Source organism: Diaphorina citri, unplaced genomic scaffold (genome assembly GCF_000475195.1).
Source record: "Diaphorina citri unplaced genomic scaffold, Diaci psyllid genome assembly version 1.1 scaffold165, whole genome shotgun sequence".
In the NCBI taxonomy this organism is placed as follows: Eukaryota; Metazoa; Arthropoda; class Insecta; order Hemiptera; family Psyllidae; genus Diaphorina; species Diaphorina citri.
The window spans coordinates 161,452-177,341 of NW_007377602.1; the positions used below are offsets into that span (position 1 = coordinate 161,452).

Sequence of the window (15,890 nt, forward strand, 5' to 3'; positions counted from 1 at the left end):
CCTCCCATCCTCTCTCTCTCTCCCTCTCCCACCCTCTCTCTCACACACCCTCGAGTCCCTCTCTCTCTGTTCGTCCCTCCCTCTATCTCTCTCTCTCCCTCTCCCTCTCCTTCTCTCGCTTCTCTCTCTCTCCCTCCCCCTCTCTCTCCCTCCCCCTCTCTCTTCCTCTCTCTCTCCTCCTCCTCTCTCTCTCTCTCTCTCTCTTATTTTCTATCTCATTTTCCCCGATTTATTACCTCAAGTTTTCTTGCTTCAATTCTTCAATATTCTATTATTATTTTATTTGTAAAAAAAAACATGTTTTTTACAATAGAAAACATACTACAGATTCTCCAGGAACATCTATGTACATACCTATGTATCTGCAATATTACATAATACAATACTCAGGGATCTTGGGAATATCTACAACAGCGATTTCCAACTAGTCTAGCGGCCAGCGGGCCACATGTGGCCCCTGATGCTTTTAGGATGGGCCCCCTCGGGCTTCATGCTCTTTTACTATGGGGACTGGACTCCGAAAATCTGGAGCATCCACCCCCATTTAAGAAAATCCTGGATACCGGCCTGCTAACCTGTGTATGTGGCCAGCGAAGTACCTGCTAATGTAGCATGTGGCCCGCATACTCATGGAAGTTGGAAATCCCTGATCTTCAATATCTACACAATGGGATTCTGGTTAGTTTAGACTGCATGAATATATCCTTCAGCTAAACAATTCATAACTCGGTATACATCTATACATGTACGTTTGTACGTACATACAGGGTGTTTAACCTGAAGGGTACACGTTTGTACCTCAGGTACTCGTGGACAGAACTCGGATGTAATAAAATAGGGGAACACGAGGTAAAATGGCACCTCCAATGCTTATGAGGTCCTAACTATTACTATTATTATTACTAGGTATTACTATTATTATTATTATTATTATTATTATTATTATTATTATTATTATTATTATTATTATTATTATTATTATTATTATTTACGTCTCCTTTTCCCGTGTACAGACAAGGTCGGCGTAACCCGTCCAAATATTTGCAATCGAAATACGAGTGCAAATTTGGGATTTGAACACGGGACCTTCTGCGTGGCAAGCAAGCGCGTTACCACTGGATTAATGTAGAGGAAGTGAGCCAGCCTAGTTAGCTTAGTTGGTAGTGCGTCTGCCTTGTAAGCGCTAGGCCGCGGGTTCGATTCCCGCCCGGGGCGGATTTTTAAATAAATAAATACACTTGTTTGAAACAAGTGTTTTTACTTGAAGTTAGGACTTTTAACAGAAAACCTTGTTTCATACTAATATTATTGTTATGAGTATTATTGTTAAGAGCTTTGTACAAGCAACCACACAGTCAAACGTATCATGTGGCCCGCGGCCTGATCTGGTATCCAAAATTTGGCCCGCCTTCAAAAAAGGTTGAGCGCCCTTGCACTAAAGCCTAAAGGACCCTTTTCGTCACAGCGGCATCCCCAGCCCTTCAGGCCGGAGTCATCGAACCCTCAACCCTCGCACTAGGAGGCCAGTATGACCACCGTTCTCACCCCCGGAGTTGACATCACCCCTCGAGTGGACTTAGCACAAGTGATCTTGGTATTACATCGGTTATATGGGATCACAGAGTGCAAAGTAGAAGAGTTAGCTGGCTATGATGACAAGAACTACCATGTTAGAGTAAGTAGAACCACACTACCAACACTTCACGTGAGCTCACGTGAAGTGTTGGTAGTGAGTTTCTGGCTGTGATGACAAGTTAGCTGGCTCTTCTCGCCCATCTGTGGTCTGTGTCGTAGCGTGCCCATCCCGTAGTATGTCTCTCATCAGATGGGCGAGAAGAGACACACCGCCCATCAGATGGGCGAGAAGAGTCTACCTTCATTAAAAAAAGAGTGTTTCACCGCCTTTTTTATTTCTAAGCGACGAAAGAAGCGCTACATTAGATGCATGTGGTCTGTGTCGTAGCGTGCCCATCCCGTAGTATGTCTCTCATCAGATGGGCGAGAAGAGACACACCGCCCATCAGATGGGCGAGAAGAGTCTACCTTCATTAAAAAAAGAGTGTTTCACCGCCTTTTTTATTTCTAAGCGACGAAAGAAGCGCTACATTAGATGCATGTGGTCTGTGTCGTAGCGTGCCCATCCCGTAGTATGTCTCTCATCAGATGGGCGAGAAGAGACACACCGCCCATCAGATGGGCGAGAAGAGTCTACCTTCATTAAAAAAAGAGTGTTTCACCGCCTTTTTTATTTCTAAGCGACGAAAGAAGCGCTACATTAGATGCATGTGGTCTGTGTCGTAGCGTGCCCATCCCGTAGTATGTCTCTCATCAGATGGGCGAGAAGAGACACACCGCCCATCAGATGGGCGAGAAGAGTCTACCTTCATTAAAAAAAGAGTGTTTCACCGCCTTTTTTATTTCTAAGCGACGAAAGAAGCGCTACATTAGATGCATGTGGTCTGTGTCGTAGCGTGCCCATCCCGTAGTATGTCTCTCATCAGATGGGCGAGAAGAGACACACCGCCCATCAGATGGGCGAGAAGAGTCTACCTTCATTAAAAAAAGAGTGTTTCACCGCCTTTTTTATTTCTAAGCGACGAAAGAAGCGCTACATTAGATGCATGTGGTCTGTGTCGTAGCGTGCCCATCCCGTAGTATGTCTCTCATCAGATGGGCGAGAAGAGACACACCGCCCATCAGATGGGCGAGAAGAGTCTACCTTCATTAAAAAAAGAGTGTTTCACCGCCTTTTTTATTTCTAAGCGACGAAAGAAGCGCTACATTAGATGCATGTGGTCTGTGTCGTAGCGTGCCCATCCCGTAGTATGTCTCTCATCAGATGGGCGAGAAGAGACACACCGCCCATCAGATGGGCGAGAAGAGTCTACCTTCATTAAAAAAAGAGTGTTTCACCGCCTTTTTTATTTCTAAGCGACGAAAGAAGCGCTACATTAGATGCATGTGGTCTGTGTCGTAGCGTGCCCATCCCGTAGTATGTCTCTCATCAGATGGGCGAGAAGAGACACACCGCCCATCAGATGGGCGAGAAGAGTCTACCTTCATTAAAAAAAGAGTGTTTCACCGCCTTTTTTATTTCTAAGCGACGAAAGAAGCGCTACATTAGATGCATGTGGTCTGTGTCGTAGCGTGCCCATCCCGTAGTATGTCTCTCATCAGATGGGCGAGAAGAGACACACCGCCCATCAGATGGGCGAGAAGAGTCTACCTTCATTAAAAAAAGAGTGTTTCACCGCCTTTTTTATTTCTAAGCGACGAAAGAAGCGCTACATTAGATGCATGTGGTCTGTGTCGTAGCGTGCCCATCCCGTAGTATGTCTCTCATCAGATGGGCGAGAAGAGACACACCGCCCATCAGATGGGCGAGAAGAGTCTACCTTCATTAAAAAAAGAGTGTTTCACCGCCTTTTTTATTTCTAAGCGACGAAAGAAGCGCTACATTAGATGCATGTGGTCTGTGTCGTAGCGTGCCCATCCCGTAGTATGTCTCTCATCAGATGGGCGAGAAGAGACACACCGCCCATCAGATGGGCGAGAAGAGTCTACCTTCATTAAAAAAAGAGTGTTTCACCGCCTTTTTTATTTCTAAGCGACGAAAGAAGCGCTACATTAGATGCATGTGGTCTGTGTCGTAGCGTGCCCATCCCGTAGTATGTCTCTCATCAGATGGGCGAGAAGAGACACACCGCCCATCAGATGGGCGAGAAGAGTCTACCTTCATTAAAAAAAGAGTGTTTCACCGCCTTTTTTATTTCTAAGCGACGAAAGAAGCGCTACATTAGATGCATGTGGTCTGTGTCGTAGCGTGCCCATCCCGTAGTATGTCTCTCATCAGATGGGCGAGAAGAGACACACCGCCCATCAGATGGGCGAGAAGAGTCTACCTTCATTAAAAAAAGAGTGTTTCACCGCCTTTTTTATTTCTAAGCGACGAAAGAAGCGCTACATTAGATGCATGTGGTCTGTGTCGTAGCGTGCCCATCCCGTAGTATGTCTCTCATCAGATGGGCGAGAAGAGACACACCGTGCGCATGCGTTCTACGATTCTCACCGGTCTGTATGGATGCTGTCCGAATTGAATCGGCTAAACTCGTTTCTGTTCGTGTTGAAGGAGGAGGGGAGGGTGGAAATGGTGAAGAGAGTGCTCAGCGAGTTTCAGACCAAGGTGCTGGCTCGATTGGACAGCTTTGAAAAAGGTAACTATACTTACGATGAGCTTTTAGCTGACCAAGAAACGTCCGTTCTTTCTCCACCCATCCGTCATCCACTCTCCTCTCCCTTTGCTCTTGTAGTCCTCGCCCAACTATGCTGGGGGAAATTGCACGATTTTCCTTTTAGCCACCCGCGCGCCTCATACATACAAAACTCGGACAAGGGGCAAAAAGCGAAAAAGTGGAACACATGCGGTGACTGCGGCCTTACCAAACTCTGGGGTGCACGCTACAAGGAGCAAGGGGGGTGCGGGGTGGGTTGCCCAATAGGGGTCAAAGGGCGGTGTGCAACCTATATTGGGTGGGGAAGGGGCGGAAGAATAAGGGACGAAGAAGAAAAGTTGATATTGAAAAACCACAAAATTGAAATTAGAGAGGAATGGAGGGGGAGGATTTTTCATGTTGGACATTAAGGTACCTGGGTATTAAATTGGATCTCTATACTCTACCAACCTCTGGTCCCGACAGCCATCGCTTTAACCTAGCTAGAAAAGTTGGGTAGATGGGAAGGTAACTATAATAGTAGGTACCTGGTACATAGATAGATATACATATTAGATTGTAGATAAGAATGGTCAGACAAACCAAATGAAAAATCATCGAGTTAAAACTTAGAGCTCACTTCACTCGTTCATCCAGACAACAACCTCTGGTCCCGACAGCCTAATAGCTAGAAAAGTTGGGTAGATGGGAAGGTAACTATAATAGTAGGTACCTGGTACATAGATAGATATAGATTGTAGATAAGAATGGTCAGACAAACCAAATGAAAAATCATCGAGTTAAAACTTAGAGCTCACTTCACTCGTTCATCCAGACAAGCCTACATATAGGTACATAATATACAAGCGGCGTACAAAAAAGCCTTACTTTCCTCCAAGGATCAGGGAAGTCAAAAAAATTGAATTAAGCTTTGCATAGTTAGATCATCGAGTTAAAACTTAGAGCTCACTTCACTCGTTCATCCAGACAAGCCTACATATAGGTACATAATATACAAGCGCGGCGTACAAAAAAGCCTTACTTTCCTCCAAGGATCAGGGAAGTCAAAAAAATTGAATTAAGCTTTCCTAAAACCTTTGAACTTTTAGAACGACTTTTCCTATCTACTCTGTATACCCAGAGAGCAAGCAGAGGAAACTTTATCATGAACTTTGGAGTCAAAAGATAATACTTTTGCCTGCATAATACGGTGAACTTAATGTACCTACACGATACATAATGTACCTACATGATAGAGAATTATGTACCTTGCATGTAGAGAACATAATTTCATTATGAACAGTATAGAAGCAGTATTTCTCGAATGCTTAGCACGTGTGGTGAGGTGGAATAAGGGAGGGATTGGGTTTTTAGAGTTTGGTTTCAGAATACCTTGCATGTAGAGAACATAATTTCATTATGAAAAGTATAGAAGCAGTATTTCTCGAATGCTTAGCACGTGTGGTGAGGTGGAATAAGGGAGGGATTGGGTTTTTAGAGTTTGGTTTCAGAAAATTCAAGTTCCTTGTCTGAAACTTAACTCTTGCAGACTTATAAAGGTGTGTAAAAGTTGGTTTAGAGAAGAGAGGAAGTCGACGAAATTTCAAGTGAAAGCTTATGTTCCCATGTATTCATGTAGAATTTCAAATGCAGATCAGACGCCATCTGAGTTGGAGTTGGATGGCCTAGGCTGGAAGGGTTGATTTTGAAGTGGTTAGTAGGTTTGGATTGCTTGATTCAAACTTTGGACAATTTTGACATGGATACCTGATGGTTTCCTCGTTATTTCCTAATTAATATCTAAAATTTGTGTAATAGGTATATCCTTCTCACGCTGCCTGTTTAGTCTAATTTACAATGAGAAACTTACATTAAAGTCACATAGTTAATTAGTTATACGAACTTTGCAAACCGTACTAGACGTTAGAACCTAGTTTAGTTCCTTTTTGTTTGTCGGTTTCTTTGTCTGGATCTTTTACAATAACTCAGAACTAACAAGAAGTCTTGTTGGTGTTAGTTCTCTTTTAAATCTCCTTTTTTAGTTCCTTTAGTTTGTCGGTTTCTTTGTCTGTGGATCTTTTACAATAACTCAGAACTAACAAGAAGTCTTGTTGGTGTTAGTTCTCTTTTAAATCTCCTTGAACTTGTGATAATAAAGACGTCTTCACGGTAAAAAAAAAAAAAATAAATAAATACTGCTGACTCTTCACCTTGCTGACACAATGATGTGTCTTCAGTATTAGATGGGGATGAAAAAGAATCCCATTACTCATAGCAGCAGATTCCTCAAACTTGATAATGTCTTGGTCGGAAACAAAGAAACTAATGAGACGTCTTCACGGTAAAAAAAAATAAATAAATACCTAAATACTGCTGACTCTTCACCAATGATGTGTCTTCAGTACTAGATGGGGATGAAAAAGAATCCCATTACTCATAGCAGCAGATTCCTCAAACTTGATAATGTCTTGGTCGGAAACAAAGAAACTAATGGGAGAAAGAACGCACATAAATCTCCTAATTGCCAACAAGTACTTGGCTTTCAATAGGGTATCCCATATTCTTCCTGAATGGAAACCCTCCCATTTGCAAGTCTTCCCCCCTGTCTGGAATCCCATTTGGTAGTATGCCAATTTTGATGGAAATGCGCGACCATAATTACTAATATGCAATACCCAATCCCGGTACTGTGGTGAAAAGTGATTTATGTTCGCTTTTTATTAAGTTCCTCTCTCTCAGCAGTCTATTGACAGACACCTTTTTCTGGGTCACTTTGCGGATTTTGACTTTTCTTTAAAGGTGTTTCCTTTTTCCTCAGCAATAGTTGGTCGACATTTTTTCAGCTTTTTTCTTTACTCGAATAGGTTTTCCTTTCACTTGACTATAGTCCGTCGACGCGCGAGGCTGGGCAAAATCAAAAACTTTACCGGGCATATCTGCGTTAAAGGCAATTTCTTAAAGGTATTGAGAACCTGATGAAATGAATGTACTACTCACCTTCGATGCTACCTCTCTGGTAGAGATCCCCATTTTCTCGTGGTTTTTGAGCTGTACGGGATAGATGATTTGGTAAAAATGGTCGATGTTAGAGATGAGTAGCTGGTTCTGACGGTACTCATGGAGGAGTCTTTCGAATTCACCTGGAAACAAATAGAGAACAAGATGTTACTTGACAAGAACATAGATGAATTAAAAAGTGGGTACCTGTACCTTATTTATACTGCCAACATAGGACTAAAAGAATTTCTTCTCAGAGAGTTCTTTCGGGAGTAACTCTTCACTTAAGCCAATTAATTAAAGGATGAAAAACATATAACACAGAGGTCCATCAAAAAAACCAAAATTGCCATATTATGGACACGATTTCGATGTGATGTGCCTACTTTTTACTACCTACATGTGTGCCATTTTATACTACATATGTAGGTAGACATTTGTTGAACAAAATTCAAGTGAAAAAGAAAGGAGGTACATAGGTACTTAGGCAATATGGGACTCTTTACTATATCACAAAGGTTATGGGTTTTCATAAAAAAGGGAGTAGGAGTACCTTCCACCTTTTATAATAATATTATGCGTTGTAGTTGTAGATCTTCAAAGCAGAAAAAAGTCTACGAGATATACATAGGTACATAGGATAATAATTATATTACCTAATCAGGATTAATGCAAAATTAAGCCTAGCAAATTTTCATAGATTAGAATTTTTATTACGATGCAGATAGCTGTTTTTAGAGCAAGATCAGATCTTTTTTATGGGAGAGTAATTTAATCAAACTGGAATTTTATTACCATATTTTTTACTGTCATTATTAGTATTTTATGAAAGATTACTTTTCTTTAAGAGCAAAGTAAACCTGCCCTGAACAGCCTGAACTTCAGTTTTTAATTTAATTTAAATGACTATACATAATACTTTTCTATCTATAGGTTATTATTATCCTAATTACATTTCATAGCTGGGGCTATTTTGTACAATAGGCTCTTCTATGTAATTATAGGTATAGTTCAACTCATCCGGTCCTGGGTTCTATTTTTCAGCATATTTAATTAATTAATTAAATTTACTCTTTATTACTTTTTACTTTCCTTTTATATTTCATTTTAGGTATTATTTTTTTTTTCTCTGTATTTGATTGTTGTCTTTGTTGCTTTAGTTTTAGGTACCTATTTTTTTTCCATTGTCATTTTTGTATAAAGGGTTAGTCCCGTAAATAAATAAATAAATAAATATTTTCCCCCAATTATTGTTTTCTTGAGCTGTATTTTTAATCCATGTGATCAAATATGTATATGGAAAAGTATTCAAACTTGTAATTCAACTCTCAATTTTTGTTGTATTGAATATTTAAATTTCCATCTGAATGGTTTCAAGTTCAAAACTGAAGCACGGATGTTCTCGGCCTTACATACCACCCTGTACAACTACTTTAATATTGGGTCACCCTGTATACAACTACTTCAATATTGGGTACCTTAGGTACTTACTTAAAAAGTTTCATTTAATGTTCTATTCATACGTCATAGGTGGAATTTCATGCAGAAAGGAGTATCCCCAGGAGTTTTGTTGACATCAATGATTTAAGAGAGACCCTGTATACAACTACTTCAGTATTGGGTACCTTAGGTACTTACTTAAAAAGTTTCGTTTAATGTTCTATTCATACGTCATAGGTGGAATTTCATGCAGAAAGGAGTATCCCCAGGAGTTTTGTTGACATCAATGATTTAAGAGAAAAAAACGAGAGCATATCCTTTCCACCATTTTGTTTCTTTTGAATGTTAGTTTCTTTCTGTTTGTTCCTACTTCTTTTTTTTTAGTTTTCCAGTCTGCACTTGACCCATTTTCCGACAGGAAAAGTTGACCTACATGCATAGCATTTTCTCTATTTGCATACACAACTCATCCGGTCCTGGGTTCTATTTTTCAGCATATTCTCCCCCCCCCCATTATTGTTTTCTTGAGCTGTATTATTAATCCCTGTGATCAAATATGTATAACATATGGAAAAGTATTTAAAGTTGTAATTCAACTCAATTTTTATTGTATTGAATATTTAAATTTCCATCATGAATGGTTTCAAGTTCAAAACTGAAGCACGGATGTTCTCGGCCTTACATACCACCCTGTACAACTACTTTAATATTGGGTCACCCTGTATACAACTACTTCAATATTGGGTACCTTAGGTACTTACTTAAAAAGTTTCATTTAATGTTCTATTCATACGTCATAGGTGGAATTTCATGCAGAAAGGAGTATCCCCAGGAGTTTTGTTGACATCAATGATTTAAGAGAAAAAAACGAGAGCATATCCTTTCCACCATTTTGTTTCTTTTGAATGTTAGTTTCTTTCTGTTTGTTCCTACTTCTTTTTTTTAGTTTTCCAGTCTGCACTTGACCCATTTTCCGACAGGAAAAGTTGACCTACATGCATAGCATTTTCTCTATTTGCATACATTTCCTTTTCAATTTGCCTCGTGACTTTATTATACTGACTTCTGCATCAAAGACATCTAGTTTGCTTTGGAAACTTTGATTTTAAGACGAGAACACAGAAAGTTAACATAGTTCTCTTGGCGTAAGTAAATACGAAGCTGGTACATAGAGTGAGAAGTACTGCTCCGGGCAAATTAACAGTATGCAGAAAACTATGCTCATTTACAGGATGTTACATAAGTCTTGAAAGAACTTCAAGGATATGTTGGAAGCGTAGACGCGCGACTTTTTGTAGCGCATGATAAGAACAGTAAGGAGTAGGAATTTCCTGTCATTATATCAGATCCGGTGAGGAGATTATGAAAGAAAAACGATAATTTTGGGGCAATTCAAATCGATCGATCCCAGCAAGGAAAGCAAACGCATTGGCGAATATTGGTCTGTCCGCTACGTTTCGAATACCAAAAGCGACATGCGACATAAAATGCCTAATACAGTCAGAGGAAGAAAGATTAAGGTGGAGCAAATTAATTTCTTCATGTTCTCCTCTCACGATTCCTTCTTTCAGTTGTCCAGTATATCTCAGGTTGGATGGAAGAGCGCCTGATGAAGTCCTTGAGGTGGCAACCCTGAAATCCGTTTTAGAATACCCACGCTTTACCGTTGGTTACAAAATGGTTGAGTTTTTTCTGCGATGGTCGATGATCGCCGTTGTGGCCGTGCACTTGGACCTTTGAGCAGGAAAATGTCTGGAACTTGATTCTGCTGTGATATCAATCAATTTTTTGCCCAAATGGTAAAGCCACCAAACCTTCCAGTCAAGTACCTACTACCTTGTACCCAATAGGCCATTGTGTCTGACGAGCTGGAGGGTAGTTGGATTTGACAGAGCTGATGGCTTTGAACTGCTGATGTGCTGATTTGGCTGGATGGCTGGCTTACTATAGGTTTCTTGTATACCTAAGTAAGTACTGGTTGATTTTGATCAGTTAGAGTTGGATGGCTTGGGCTGGAAGGGTTGATTTTAAAGAGGTTAGTAGGTTTGGATTGCTTGATTCAAACTTTGGACAATCTTGACATGGATAATACCTGGTTTCCTCGTTATTTCCTAATTATTCCTAATTAACACCTAAAATTTGTGTAATAGGTATGTCTTTCTCACGCTGCCTATGTAGTCTAATTTACAATGAGAAACTTACATTAAAGTCACAAAGTTAATTAGTTATACGAACTTTGCAAACCGTACTAGACGTTAGAACCTAGGTGTAATCCCGCCCTAAACCCCTGTCGACCACTCAGCTTTCCCTTTCTAGCCCGGTGCTAAGCAAAACTTTAGTCAATTGAAAACACACAATCCCAATATGCAAAACTCGAGTCGGAAAAACATAAAGCCTATAGATATAGAAAGGACAGTGAAATCCCCTTGTATAAGTCCTCTGGAGGTTAATTTCCGGCACTTTGGAACAATTAATCAAATTGTCCGAAGCAAGGCAATGTGAGGGGTCTGCAGACCAGGGCCGACCACAGACTTAGCCCCATGGGGATAAGTCTAACAAAGACTCCCAGCAGCAATTTTTTTACTCGTATCTTATTTTCCTTTTTGAGAGAGAAAAAAAACTCTTGGCTTCTGGCCCTCTTGAGAAGCCCCAGGCTAGCCGGGGAAAAATGGGGCCGGTACCCCGTTCGTAGAACGAGACACTGATGGCCCTGGTACCCCACTTAAGAACGGCCCTGGTAAATTCCATACGCACAATGGGGCGGGGGTGAGGATTGTGTTGGAGGGGGGAAGGGCAGGGTCGGAAATAGGGAGGGGTTCATCAATGTGACAAATGGAGTTGTATGAATCATAAGAGAAAATAAGAGGGAGATGTATGCACGATGCACATGATGGGAAAGTTTATTAATTACTTGACCATCCTATCTCGTACGTAACGTATGAGAAGATCGATCTTCCAGATAACGAAAGTCGGACAACCGCGAACCGTAACGATAAGCAAGTTTTGGTTGCTTCTCAAGATAAGTGCAAAATAATTCCAAGATTTAATCAGATGACTATAAGGAAAATGATTTCTGCTAATAATGCTCAAAAGATCAATATGGAAATATTGTGGTTATCTTTATAGCTATGGGAAAGTGCGAAATCTCTCTCCATTAGGGTCAAATAAGCGACTACACTATGGTCAGGCAATGTCTATCGACATGTTCGCTCAACTGTGTAGTGTCTAGTGGTAGAAGAAACTTGGACGTTTGACCACCACCCTGTGCAGTCAACAAGAACTTGTCCATGTGTCTTAATCAGATAAGGAAAATGATTTCTGCTAATAATGCTCAAAAGATCAATATGGGAATATTGTGGTTATTTTTATAGCTATGGGAAAGTGCGAAATCTCTCTCCATTAGGGTCAAATAAGCGACTACACTATGGTCAGGCGATATCTATCGACATATTCGCTCAACTGTGTAGTGTCTAGTGGTAGAAGAAACTTGGACGTTTGACCACCACCCTGTGCAGTCAACAAGAACTTGTCCATGTGTTTTAATCAGATGACTATAAGGAAAATGATTTCTGCTAATAATGCTCAAAAGATCAATATGGGAATATTGTGGTTATCTTTATAGCTATGGGAAAGTGCGAAATCTCTCTCCATTAGGGTCAAATAAGCGACTACACTATGGTCAGGCGATAATAAAACAAATTTTACATTCAAACCCTCTTCATTAATAACGTAATAACAATAAAACAAATTTGCTGCCAATCCCCTTTTTCAAAAATGGGGCTACACATTGTAGCTGAATTCAAAAACTAAAAGATATTAAACCTCTATTCTATTTCATAAAATGTGCTGCATTTTATGCATAATTATTTTAGTACATGTTTCAGCATAATATTATCTCGGCATGTGTATGATTTATACAACAACTTTGTTGTTGGAAAAAAAAAAGAAGAAGATAGACAAGGGAAGAAAAAAGGCAATCACACCTGATGAACAACAGTTCGCTCCCAGTGAAAATACCGTACCCGGATAATTTTAGGGTAATTCAGGTATTACACGGTTCTTACCCGGGTAATTTTCGGGTATTACCCGGTTCTTACCGGGGTAATTTTCGGGTATTACCCGGTTCATACCCGGGTAATTTTCGGGTATTACCCGGTTATTACGCGAACATTTCGGGCATTACCTGGTTCTTATACCCAAAACATTTCCGGTAGTAAACAGATACTATTAAAAAAGGACATGAAAGAGTAATAAAATTAGACCAGCAGGTAACGAGTGTGTCCTCATCGCCAATGTTGTATGTTGAATGTTTGTAGCTTGACAATCTGGCAGGCTGGTAGATTCACATTCCCAGTTCAACATCCCCCAGTGAAACGAGGAGTGAAAAGCAATAAACATAAAAAAGAGCGAGGGAAATACCCAAATAAATAAATACTTAGGGAGAAAAAATACCAAAATGGAAAAAAAAAAAAAAAAATAAGGGGAAATAGGGGGTAAAAATGTTGAGACTTTTCAAACCCGTGCAGGACTAAGGATCGTTTGACCCTTTTGAATAAATATTTGGCCCGGTTCCATCTTGCCTGCGAGGAAATGGCCTGCATAAGTGTAATTTAAATTTCATACCCTGATGTGTGATCTGATAAGGGAGAAAAAAAAAATCTAGAAAAAAATTCTAGATTCCCCCCCCCCTTTTTTTTCCCCAACTTGTTATCGTATGAGATTCATACGTGACATGAATCAAACATGACCAAGCAGTACTGTATGTATGAAATAATTATTTCATGTATGGAATACGCAAAAAAAAAAATCTACTTGAGATAGGCACGATGCTTCCTGGTTCAAACAACACATGAGTCAGATTTTTTTTTTCTTTTTTTTTTTTTTTTTGCCATAAAAAACAGCCTAATAAATGCAAAATCGGGGTCCACAATTTGAAAAATAATAATAAACGCCTGAATTCAAAATTGTCAAGTCTAAACCATGGATTTCACTTCGCTCGTTCGGGCATATTTTTTATTAGTGCAGCAATCTAGAAGCTCTCATATCCTTCAGGATATAAATAGAATCCAGGCAATATTTCCCTTCTGTTGAGCTAAAGTATTTCACGTCCTATTAAAAAACAGGGAACAAGAAGGGGTTTACCTTTTCCATATATATTTTCCCTGTAGGAAATCCTGTGACGTAAGAGAAACAATTATGTAGGTAAAAAATAGCTTAGGCACTTAACCTACTTGGGTACTAACTAATATTAACAATGCCCGGGACCTCTATCAGGATTTGGAGATTTGAACTGAGATGAAGTTCTGATTAGATTAAGCAAGTGGTTGATTTTGAACTTTGATCACCTTGAATTAATAAATAATGGATAATTAAATAATTATCTATTTATCATAGCATTATGTACTAGAGCACTTACGTTTTTAATGTAAAGTCTGGAAAATGGAAACATAAAGCCTCCCTGTAAAACAACTCTAGGTATTCCTGTCACGAAGCTTCAAGTTCCTTCTAAATGGATTCAAAGCCCCGTCAAACAAAAGTTTAGAAATTGAATTTTCCAATCTAATATGAAGTCCTGTAATCTAATCAGTTATAATCATGTAAGGTATTTTCTTTCGAATGAACTGCTTTTCAGGGAGGCAGTCGAAAGCGGTTTTCAAGTCTATTTTTCACATGGAAATTCATTATTTTATTTTCGGACGGTAATTTTTTGCTTTTACTACGTGCTTGTTTTGTAAATTACTTCAACAGGCTGTTTTGTGATTAGTTTTGTTTCGAATGAACTGCTTTTCAGGGAGGCAGTCGAAAGCGGTTTTCAAGTCTATTTTTCACATGAGAATTCATTATTTTATTTTCGGACGGTAATTTTTTGCTTTTACTACGTGCTTGTTTTGTAAATTACTTCAACAGGCTGTTTTGTGATTATTGTATAATGTACGGTAGGCATGATGTTTCTTTCATAATTTCAAAATTAGAAATACCTACCTGTAAGGAAATGTTTGCTTTCTGTGTAGAAGCACCGAATTCGATTCTCAGGATTGACAACAGACAATTTGTAGGTAGGACCGTATTTAAGTTGGGCCTCGGGGTTTATTCTTGCTCCTTCACTGTTATCCTGGACTTTGTTGATGTTGTTGTAGCAGTGACAGCAGATCAGTCAACATCAACATCTCCAACAGGTGTAGGTAGGACCGTATTTAAAATGGGCCTCGGGGTTTATTTTTGCTCCTTCACTGTTATCCTGGACTTTGTTGATGTTGTTGTAGCAGTGACAGCAGATCAGTCAACATCTCCAACATGTTCCAGGGTTGGAATGAGATCCTGGACTTTGAAAATTTACAGCCTCCGTACATTACTGGCATTTATCAAAACACCCACCTATGAATCTCTAGCTCCTACTCACATATCATATCTCGCCTAATACCTACTGGTATACTTGGCGTATACTCAGCATACCTACATTCCATCATAAATGGTGTAGCAGTCTAACAACTCGTGTTGTTCATGAAATTAACTTAATTTCACTACCTCATCCTCAATCCTCCTTCTCTCCCTCTTCTCTCTACAATAAATCTCCCACACACTATATGACTCTCCCTCCTTCTTCTCGTTCTTCTTCCTTATCTTTTTTAGCCCGTCCTTCCTTTATTATTACGATAGTAATAAAAAAGTATAAGGGACGGACTATTGTATTCGCTTCGGTGTCGTCACTCTGTCTGTCCCCATAGAAGGACTTATCCAAACGATCTCGCCTACCTATTGGTATACCTGGCGTATACTCAGCATACCTACATTCCATCATAAATGGTGTAGCAGACTAACAACTCGTGTTGTTCATGAAATTAAGCTAATTTCACTACCTCATCCTCAATCCTCCTTCTCCCCCTCCTTCTCTCCCTCTTCTCTCTACAATAAATCTCCCACACACTATGCGCCTCTACCTCCTTCTTCTCGTTCTTCTTCCTCATCTTTTTTAGCCCGTCCTTCCTTTATTATTACGATAGTAATAAAAAAGGTGTAGTGGACGGGCTGTTGTATTCGCTTCGGTGTCGTCAGTCTGTCTGTCTGTCTGACCCCATAGAGGGACTTGTCCAAACCTGGTCGACCTATACATACATATATCAAATTAAAGGTCTTTTTACCAGGAACACGAAAAAGGTGGTGCAAATTTTGTCCAGAAAACCATAAAGCCAAAAAAAAAAAAAACAAAAAAACTGGTTTTTGGGGGATTTTTTTCACATTTTC

At 39.8% G+C, this 15,890-nt stretch overlaps 1 protein-coding gene across 1 annotated transcript in view; it reads right to left on the reverse strand.

Moving 5' to 3' along the window:
- The window catches only part of LOC113465819, a 54,099-nt gene extending 44,148 nt beyond the window's left edge, over window positions 1-9,951 (reverse strand). Inside the window, exons 1-2 of the mRNA XM_026820667.1 lie at window positions 9,888-9,951; window positions 7,209-7,351 (exon numbers count right to left, since the gene is read on the reverse strand). Coding sequence (XP_026676468.1) covers window positions 7,209-7,351; window positions 9,888-9,951 — 207 coding nt within the window. The remainder of the gene's footprint in view (window positions 1-7,208; window positions 7,352-9,887) is intronic.
- Window positions 9,952-15,890: the final 5,939 nt, after the last annotated feature.